General features: G+C 35.3%; 1 protein-coding gene across 3 annotated transcripts in view; it reads right to left on the reverse strand.

Annotated features, from left to right (window-relative positions):
- cpa6 (carboxypeptidase A6) overlaps positions 1 to 10,016 on the reverse strand; it is an 18,981-nt gene extending 8,965 nt beyond the window's left edge. The window contains exons 1-3 of one of the 3 annotated variants that reach the window (XM_016271810.1): positions 9,596 to 10,016; positions 5,071 to 5,146; positions 919 to 1,043 (exon numbers count right to left, since the gene is read on the reverse strand). In XM_016271810.1, the coding sequence (XP_016127296.1) occupies positions 919 to 1,043; positions 5,071 to 5,146; positions 9,596 to 9,708 (314 nt within the window). In that variant the 5' untranslated portion in view covers positions 9,709 to 10,016. Of the gene's footprint in view, positions 1 to 918; positions 1,044 to 5,070; positions 5,147 to 9,068; positions 9,230 to 9,595 lie in introns of those variants that run through there. The other 2 variants (XM_016271812.1, XM_016271811.1) reach the window with 2 other exon arrangements.
- Positions 10,017 to 11,231: the final 1,215 nt, after the last annotated feature.

Raw genomic sequence — 11,231 nt, forward strand, 5'->3', positions numbered from 1 at the left:
TATATATATATATATATATATATATATATATATATATATATATATATATATATATATATATATAATATTATATTTAATTTATACATTTAGTATATTTGTACTATAATTTAGTATTTAGCATATTTATTCATTTGTACTTTAATTATTGTAGTTCATTTGGAAATTAATTATGTAAAGTGCTTTGCACCAGGGTCATGACTCATGAATGATCAGCTTACTTACAGTATGTTGGCAGGATTTTGGAGCTAACGCAAATTTAAATGTTTACACAACTAACCATGAGGGAAAATTCAAGTATTTTAATTAAGGTTAAAAGGTAAACCCAATATCACCAACATTAATCATCTAATTTCACACAGAGCAAAGGTATAACACGAAAAAAAAAACTATTTTGCTTGTTTTTGTTGTTTTGGCTAAGGATGTGGAGGAAGGAATGAAAATGCAAAAATTGATCTGACCTGTCAAAACCAAAGCAAAAAAAAACGATGGAGGTTTTTAAACTAGAGTAAACAATGCACACATTTCTCTCTCTCAACCTATCCCATTACCCAGAATCCTCTGAGGTATCACTTCTGCGTGTAAATATGTGTAAATATGCTCAAATACATCAGCCATGAGAAGGAAAGGAGATATTGAGGGAAAGGCCTCCCTGGGGAAAGGGATGACAATGAAAATGCTTCTGGCTGCGGCGCATGAGATAAGCTTCATTGTTGCTGTTGATCCGGATGATTGATGGAGCGAGTGGACTACTCTGAATCGAGCTTTCATTTCTGGATCCTTCGGCACATGCAAATCAAAGTCTGAAGAATCCAAGTAGAACTCAAATGCGTGTCCCCCAGAAAACGATGCTTCTCACGCAGGAGTATGAGAGAGGAGTTCACTCTAATATGAGTCCCAGGGGAGGAAGAGGAGACTCACTTATAGTGGATGTGTGCTTGGCGAAGATGTCTTCTCAGCCATTGCGTCTTGTTCCATCCCACATGAATGTCTACTGGGCTGTTTTCTCGAATCAGAGATGCACTGTTGGGCATCCAAAGGTCCACCTGCAGAACATCATTGAAGTCAATCAAGCAGGAATATTGTTCCTAGATGCTCAAGTGAAAATTATGTCATCATTTACTCACTCGCATGTTATTTCGAACATGTATGACTTTATTTCTGCTGTAGAAATATCTTTCACAAACACCCCTGACATAGTCATAGCTCAGTTGTTTATATTCAGTTTTGGCAGACCAGGTTTGATGGCATTGGCATCAAATATCATTGGTTTTCATGTGTGTCATAACTTATCATGACGCGTCGAAAAGTAAATATGTAAAAATGCAAATTAAATCTAAGAGAAAATTAAAGGAGGGGAAATTAAACGGGTTACTCTCCTGAACGCGTGGCGGAGGCTGACACGAAAGAGAAGAAATTGTTGCATAAAGTCATTATTTTTGTTTTCTTTGCACACAAATTTTTTTATTGTAGCTTCATTAAATTATGGTTAAACCACTGATGTCACATGGACTATTTTAACAATGTCCTTACAACCTTTCTGGGCCTTGAATGTGGTAGTTCCATTGATGTCTATGGAGAGTCAGAAAGCTCTCGGATATCATCAAAAATATCTTAATTTGTGTTCTGAAAATGAATGAATGTCTTACGGGTTTGGAACGACATGAGGGTGAGTAATTAATGACAGAATTTTCATTTTTAGGTGAACGATCCCTTTAACTTTTTTGGCAATTTTGTATGAATTTTTATAATTTGATTTATTTGAAAATACATTTTTATTGGTTTATTAATTTTAATTTGAAAAAATAAAATAAAAAAATAAGCATGAAGGTCCACTGCTAAACTTAACTTGTAAAGCAGATTATACAAAAACATACAAAATATGAATTCGCCTCCAGTTTGCCAAAATGTAAAATTGTTGCAAATTGCCAGGAGTGTGTTGAACTTTCCCTTTAAATCAAATTGTTATTCTAGCTATACTCCACATACATAATTTCAATGCAAACATAAGAACAGGTTCATAATGTTCACAACATTACATATGTTCTATGTAGCTACAAACACAAATTAAATCCCAAAAAGAGAGAAATTAACAGACAAAGCAATCTTTGCAAAGAAATTTAAGCAGTTTATCACACGTTGTAAGATCTTTGAACCAGAGTTGAGATTACAGATAAAGCTTTTCCCAGTGCTGTACGATCTGTAGATCAGAGACCTGCTGACTCGACCCATTCACAAAGAGTTTGAAACAAAGCTTCAGCGAGCCGCCATGATCACAGCGTTTGACTGAAATTATCTATTTCTGTGTGTGGATCCACAAAGCAACTTTAGATTGCCAACATATGCCGGAGTCTTTATAGCAGCCCAGATACCAGTCCCTGAAGCATAACCTCAGATTTGAATCATCAGCCTCCTCTGTACGTCTGCCAAGTCACTACGATGTTGACTTTGGCTACAGCAACAGGCCCATTTAATAAGACGAAAAAGAGTAGAGCTATTCAAAAGGCCCATCTTAACACCAGCAACAGAGTAGATCACAGGCACATTTATTTCTAGACCTGAAATGGTGCACTGAACACATTTCTGAGTTATATTGGCTTATAATATATTTGCATTTCAAATTATATGTCTTGTGTTAAATACAAGTTGTGAGTCTTGGTTAAAAGCAGGGACATCAGTCATAAAATAGGTCCACTAACTGTGCATGCAGAAAAACTCCTCGGTGCCATGCTGCATTCCTAACAGATGCTCACAAACCTGGCAGCTGAAACAGATTCGACACGTTTGTTTTGATGGCGTGTGACTGCTATGTTCTTTAAACAGATTTTGCATTCTCAAAGGACGCATGAGATTAAGATGATGATGAAGATTAAAAAAGAAAATACTTGACCGGGGGCCCCCTCGGTAGAAATCGCGAATCGCGGTCCGGGGATACCTAGATCGGACCGAAAGGGCACTTTTGCATCGGCGATTAAAGGGGCTTGAGCCCGCCCTGCAGTTTCTGTTCTGTAATTTGAGGGTGAATCAGTGGAAAAGATTAAATATGGTAAAATATTTTAAATGAAGCTGAGAGTACTGCTCATCAGGGAAGGTAACTTGAATGATGGCTGTTTGAATTCTAAGGATACAGTTATATATTTTCATTTATAAAGGCCCATTTATACTGTGAAAATGGTTATATACTGTAAAAAAGTATGATATCATGATGACATTGGGTCTGGACATTCGCTTATATCTGCGTTGTTATTCAGAGAAAACTTCATGCTCTTTCAATGTATATGATGAAAGATATTGAAGATGAAAATATAAATGAAATATAAATTTGCATTTATAAGCATTGTTGGGGAAAGTTACTTTTCAAAGTAATGCATTACAATATTGCGTTACTCCATTAAAAAAGTAACTAATTGCGTTACTTAGTGACATTTTATGTAAAGTAATGCATTACGTTACTTTTGCGTTACATTTTGCCACCTGAGCTGGGCTTGCTTATTCATTTTTAATAACAAAAAACACCAAAGTTATATTTCTGGCAACTGTAAAGGTCCTTTCACACCAAAAGTGAAATGAATAAGCCTCAGGCTGAAGGAAGTGCCTCTGTACTTAACTTGCATTATACTTATTTGAAAAAGTAGCTCAGATATTTTCTTGTAAATTGAAAAGTAATGCGTTACTTTACTAGTTACTTGAAAAAAGTAATGATTACGTAATGCGTTACCCCCCAACACTGTTTAAGGCCACCCAGAGTATGTACTTTTTGTGTAAGTGTGGTTTCAGTTGTTGTAAATTTAAAATAAATTTTAGTATGAATCATTATTTCTTTGTGAAAATGTTTGTCTGCAGATTTTATGCACAAATTTGGGTTATGTGAGTGCAGACCTGAAAACTTCTCCCTGTTAATGCAGTGACCCCAATTTCTTGGGTTCTCCACACCAAGCATTGTAAAAATCAACATGGCTTTGTTTAAGATTTTATTCTGAGATCATCTTACACACAGCTTGTCAGAGTCATATAAAGTCATATATGTAGAAATTTTGGACACAAATTTGATTTGGTCTTAATGGTATACTCTGTGTTGTCTAAATATTAAAGTTTTATTATAAACCTAGTTTCTTCAAATGGCCATGTCAATACATTTTGTTTTTGATCATCTGAGGTGCACGTGTTTGTACTTAAATGCCTATTTTTCCTGTTTCATGATGCCTGTGAACAGGGATGATGCCACTTTGAGAAAATACAGCAGAAATAACCAAATGACCCAAGTCTCCTCAAACCTTTCACAAGAGACTCTTCTGAGCGGTGACATCAAACGCAGCAGACAGAGAAACAAGACCATTTCACGCTTTTTAAGAAAAAAAATTGTAACTGGAAAAATACCTACTGTAACATAATGCAATATTTGTGATGTTTATGTTGCTTGCACAAATATTGTTTTAGTCAGAATATGCAGCTAATTTGAATGGCCTGTCAATGGTGAGGCTAGGACTATGCTAATTAGCCAAGCCTTGAGGAAGTGGATGGCTATGGACTCTTTTCACAGACTGTGACACGTTTACACTGTAATTAACATTGTAAATCTAGTACATTTATAACACTATAGTTTGTGTTTTCTTACTTTGACATTAAACTATAATGAATTTGCTTCTGAGAACCGCAACATTTTTGATAAGAGTTCACTGATGATGTTTAATTTTGACTTGTAGATAGTGTATACGTCTCTCTGCTGCCTGTATCCGCTGTGTTGTATAGACAGCTCAGTTCAGAAGTTTATTTCTGAAGGAAATAGTGGTTATGGTGCTGGGGAACTCTTGCCTGACTCTTAATAAAACAGTGCACAGTGATGGTGCAAAAAAAGATAAAGGCTCTAGTAATGTGATAAACTAAAAAAAAAGTTTAGTTTGGAAAAAAAAGAAGAAATTTGGAGGAGAAAAGGATTTGATATAAATGATTGGTTGTTCAAATAACACCAAAAAAGCAGTGACATCAGTTTCCATGGGGTTTGATTTTGTTTCTCATGATTCCTTTCACATGTTTAATGTTACATGAGTATTGCAGGGAAAAAAAGGTGCTCACCGTCAGGTTTTGGAAAAGCTGTTTGACTGCTTGAACCTCTGTGTTGCTGCTGGGGATTATTCTGAACACTTGATCACTGCAGAAATAAAGCATTGCAGTTATAATAAACTAAATTATACACTGGCACAGGAATCAAATAAAAATACAGGAAACAAGTTTTGACCAAGTAAATGTTTTTTTTAATGTTTATACATTATATTATTCAGAAGGTTGGGTTCAGTAATTAATACTGTTGTAATAATGTTATTTCTATTTTAAATAAATGCTGTTCTTTTGAAAAAAAAAATGTCATCAAAGAATGCTGAAAAAAATAAATACAAAAATTAGGGTTTCCACAAAAATATTAAGCAGCACAGCTGATTTCAACATTGATAATAATAAGAAATGCTTCTTGAGCAGCAAGTCAGCATATTAGAATAATTTCTGAAGAATCATGTGACACTGAAGTCTGATTTAATGCCTGCTAAAAGCTTTGCCATCACAGAAATAAATTACATTTTAAAATATATTTAAAAGTTATTTTAAATTGTAAAAAAAGATTTCACAATATTACTGTTTTACTGTATTCTTGACCAAATAATGCAGCCTTGGTGAGCATAAAAGACTTCTTTCAAAATCATTAAAAATATTACAGAACTCAAGCTTTTGAACGGTAGTGTCAATAAATACACAAAAATAGGGATTTTCCATGTATCAATTATTATTATTATTCTTGTTGTTGTTTTCAGATTTTCAAGTATCTACAGTATGAACAACCATCCTGCAGAAACCAAACATATCATATATGGAAAATCATGTATTCTGAAGAAAATTAGCAGTCAGTCTCTGAGATTTTTTGCACGTTATATTATCTACCAAGCAAAGTCTGATAACACATCTCTTTTCTTCTGTAGCACAAACATCCATCATGCTGAAGTTTATAGGATTCAAACAATCCCCTAACAAGCATGAGCAATACTAGTGATTAATGCTAATATTTCCAAAAGCGGCAGAGCCAGCAGACAGGTTTATTGAGCTAGCTGACACATAAAGGCTTCTCTAAGGGTTGTTTTCTCTGAAACAGTTCAAAACACACCAAAGATGACCTCATTACATCACTAAGAGCAATCTGCTATTTTTAGGCTTTGAGTGACACTGATGCTCCAGGTTACATTCTCCTTTTTTTGTGGTGTAATTGTGCGAGCAGCTCCATGCCAGCTCTATCATTACACACGTAAGCCACAAAACTGGTCTCAGTTCATGATTGAGGACGTCATCTCACACTAGTGGAGCGGAGTCCTTACCCATCTTCAAGAAACGACTAAAAACACATCTGTTCCACCTTTATTTGACCCTCTAACTCTAACACTTTCTATTCTATTATAATTCTACTTTATCTATATTTATCTTTTTCATTTTTTTTGTTCTTTATTTAAAAAAACAAAACAACAACAACAAAAAACAAACACTAGCTTTCTATTTTTTCTATTCTAGCTACTTGTTCTTCCTCATTCATTTTGCTCACTATATAGTGCAATTCTTGTGGCATTTTTCCTCTTTTTGTCTGTTATAAAGTTTCATGTTGGTTATTCCTGTTTCCTGACTTCAGCCCTGATATTGTACTGGAATAGAGAAACATCATTGTCTGTCTGATGTCAGCTGGTGATTCAGTCACACATAAGGACAAAGTTTGGCTTGTGAATGTGTGAGGAATGATGTTCTGCCTCTTGGCTGATCTGGGGCAAATGTACTAGGCTTCACACCCTCACATACGTGAAGAGGCGTTGATTGGTGCACTTTATTGCCCCATGTAAAGCATCCGTCCGATGGAATGGAGAAAAACACAATGACTGACTCTATACAGGACAGGAATTTATAGCACCCTACCCTGTAAGAATGCTAACTGATGGGACATTGACATTTAAACATGGCCAAATACAGAGAGAAAAAAAAGCAACATTTGAAAATATTATGGACGTGGTGATCAAAAATTTTCATTTATTTATTAATTTACTATCATTAAGTGTTTCCATTTTTGATTAAAAATAGTTTTAATTTAAGGACACATTAAATTGATCAAAAGTGAGAGTAAAGACTTAAAAAAAAAAAAAAATGCTGTTCTTTTGAACGTTTGAATTGATCAACGAATCTTGAAAAAACGTGTCACAGTTGGAGCAATGATGCTGAAAATTCAGCTTTGCCATTATAGGAATAAATTACACTTTAAAATGTATTTAAATGTAAAACAGATATTTTGAATTGTAATAATATTTCACAATATTACAGATTTGGTGAGCATAAGAGACTTTCAAGTTAAAGAGAGGAAGTCCAATCATATACTAATAAATCTTCAGAGAGAATGAGGTTTATTATGAGCCATAAATAACTTGGATGTTTCAGAGCTATTCTTATGATAAGCAGCAACATTCCTAATCTCACACCATTGGAGATTTTTTATTGGACGTACCGTCGTAATGAAGTGTCAGGCAACATCCCACTCAAAAATATCAGTGAAGCCAAAACATCATATCACAGAATGCACTATGTTGTTAACATCGTTCAGATTGTGATATCTGTGAAGGGAGGAAGTGTCCTTTTCATTACTCCCTTTCTCTCTATGTTCTGACAGGCCTGTGTCTCCCCAGTTCTCACTCTGACTGAGCTAGCATTTATATTACTCCCTGACAAGTAGAAAACAAGTGTTTCACCTCTTTGTGAATAGTTTGTTTTGCTCTTTTAAGCTTCTGTGCCCTGAATAATTCTTAAACAAGGATATGAAAAAGATTGTAAGAACAAATGCTGCCTAAAATTGATATATACAAATTTATTTATTAAATTATTCCCACTCAAAAATATCAGTGAAGCCAAAACATCATATCACAGAATGCACTATGTTGTTAACATCGTTCAGATTGTGATATCTGTGAAGGGAGGAAGTGTCCTTTTCATTACTCCCTTTCTCTTTATGTTCTGACAGGCCTGTGTCTCCCCAGTTCTCACTCTGACTGAGCTAGCATTTATATTGCTCCCTGACAAGTAGAAAACAAGTGTTTCACCTCTTTGCGAATAGTTTGTTTTGCTCTTTTAAGCGTCTGTGCCCTGAATAATTCTTAAACAAGGATATGAAAAAAGATTGTAAGTACAAATGCTGCCTAAAATTGATATATACAAATTTATTTATGAAATTAGGTCTCTGTAATAAAATATGAATCTTTTAACTCTAATTTTAGGCTTTACTAATTTCACATAAGGAAAGAAGAGCTGTCATAAATCATAAAGGCCAAAAATTCACCAAGATGAATAATCCATCATAATTTACTCATTCTTATGTCGTTTCAAGCCCGTATGACTTACTTTCTTCCATGGAACACAAAAAGATATGTTAGGCAGAATGGCAACCTCCATTCACCATTCACTTTTATTATGTGGAAATAGATGCAATGAACTTGAATGCTGACTGAGGCTTTCAGTCTCCAAAATAAAGTCATACTGGTTGGAATGCCATTCCAGAGTGTGAGTCAAAATATGAAATAATTAAAATAAGTCATTTTAAAGAGTGTTCACTCAACAAGAGCAGTTTCAAGCCAACGGTGGTTTAGAAAACGTAACATTCACTAAACAATTCCATTACTTTTCCATGACTTTACATGAAATTGCATTATTTTTCTTTCTTTCTTTCTTTTTTATTAATTTATTATTTCAAATCCATATAGGTAGGCTATTTCATGAATGAGAGAATCCTGAAGGATCTCAGAATAGGATGTGAATCCACACTCCAGATCAAAAGGAGTGACATTTCCACAGTGAAAATCAAAAAAAAAACGGCCACACTGCTGATGAGAGATCCATAAGCATGGAGTACAGCCGGGAAATTTAGTTTGAATATCTCTGATTGTCATTATCATCAAACCAACTGAACTGACAACCTATCAAAATAAATAAATAAATAAATAAACCAAAGTGTCAGACAGCGTTCCATTATGATCTTCAAGTCCTTTGAACTTCGTGCTTATACCTACCTGTCGAGACCTACTGCATATTTTAAGATGTCACCCAGGGAGTGCTTTTCAGCCTTAGCAAAAGAAAAAATCTTGGCCCGCAGAAACGCCTTAGTTTTATAAAGCCAGTGTTGACATAAGAAGAGACAGACTTATCTCGTCTTTATTTGTGGAGGCGCAGAGTGCACTTCAATGCTTCAAAACTATTTTACAAACTCCCCCTCGTTCCTACGCCCTGGATTCTCGCTACATGAGAAGCAAGAATCATTTTAATGAATCGGTTCATTCAAACAGTTCTTTTTAAATGAACCGATTCAACCCATTCACAATCACTGCGTGCGCTTATTACACGTTATTTTTTTAATGTAAGCGCATAAATATTTAGTTAAAATGATCATTTATCGCTGTGCGATTGATCATGTTATGTAGAGTAAATCTGTATAAATTCAAGAACATTCTACGGTTCAATAGAACGATTCGTTCGCGAGTCAGATCACTCCGCGCTCACTACTACATCTCTCTAAACTTTGCTTGAATGAAACACTTACCCGACGTAGCGGTTGTTGTAGAGGTAAGAGTCGACAGGATAGAGCACGGTGCTGAAAATGATAACACATCCGAGTAAAAAAGTACTGGACACGTCTGTGATTCTCAATGTCATATTAAGTCGGTATATAAATAAAAACGGAGCAGTTAATCAGAGGCTGCGCTGTGCATATAGATGCTGAATGGAAATCATCCCAGTGGAAGGAACTGTGAGACTTTTCTGTCATGGGTGTCTGCTCGTGGGACGATTTCTTGAGGTAGAGGTGTGAAATCATTCATGTGGGAATTCTGGTGCTATCCCGAGTCTTTTAAAGTGTTTTTGGAAGTGTGGTCACGTGATGCGGGGTGTCAGAGGGGTTGGGAACCGGATCCCTGTTTGGAGTGAGATCAGAAGTGCTCAAGTTTATTAAGAGCGGAATTGTACCTCGTCGCGGCTGCCTGAAGCGTCAGTTTGATGCCATGGATGTTGTGTTTTTAATTGACTTTTTAAAGCCACACTACAAAATATACTTATAAATGTCATAAACATTAACACGTATGGAGTGTAGGCTACACATAGGCCTATTGAATATAGCTAATATAATACATTTATAGCAGTGAAATGAACTGTGCAGCTGAATTTTAATTTTTGGAGAAAAACACATTTGCTATGTGTTCTGAAAGGTTATTGTTTTTATATTCTGCCAGGTGAAAGAAAGAAAGAACATTGTAGATAGGCTATACATTACTGTGCAACTAGATGTTTAATTTTTTTGAGAACATTTAAGTATTCTGAATGGTTTTAGCGTGTTAAATGCAAATTGATGTTCAGGGTCATTGTTAGTTACCCGATAGAGTGTTTGCTCATCTGCAATACATCTATAGGGCGTTTCCTATCAGATGTCAAATAGACGTTTAGAAGATGTCTTTAAGATTTTTATGATTTAGAATGTATGTAAAACTGACATCTTAAAGATGTCTATCAGATGTTTACACAGCAGATGCTTTCCAGATTAAGCGACCTTTAACAGACGTCTTGCAGACGTACGTGTGCTATCTGGGTTGCTAGGTAGTTGTTATACCCACCCCAGATAGCACAAGTACGTCTGCAAGACGTCTGTTAAAGATCGCTTAATCTGGAAAGCATCTGCTGTGTACAAATATCTAATAGACGTCTATAAGATGTTAGTTTTGCATACACTCTAAGTCATACACATTTTCGAAACTGATGGGAAACGTCCTATAGATGTATTGCAGATGAGCAAACACTCCAAAGAGAACATTCAGAAGTAACGTTTTTATAACATAATGGTGTAACGTTATAGTGAAATGTTCTCAGAATATATTTGTTTAGCTGGGTAGGTGATTGCATGCATAGAGTCCACGTCAAGTTTCTGTGATATTCTGATCTGGCTCAGATCTGTCCTTCAGTGTGAGTCTGTGGAATTTTTCCCCTCCTGGTTTTATAATCTGCCAGGCTAAATAAAAAAATATGGCACTGGTAATTTTTTCTCCAACTTATTGTAATATATGGTATAGATGTAAACAACAGACACTCCCTCTACCAACCAAGGAGCCTGAAGTTTGAATGGTTAAGAGTGCAGATCAAAGTTGGACCGATTATGTTTATTCTTTCATTTCATTCTTCCTTCAGTTATC

Source organism: Sinocyclocheilus grahami, unplaced genomic scaffold, assembly GCF_001515645.1.
Source record: "Sinocyclocheilus grahami isolate Dianchi unplaced genomic scaffold, SAMN03320097.WGS_v1.1 scaffold65.1, whole genome shotgun sequence".
NCBI lineage: Eukaryota > Metazoa > Chordata > Actinopteri > Cypriniformes > Cyprinidae > Sinocyclocheilus > Sinocyclocheilus grahami.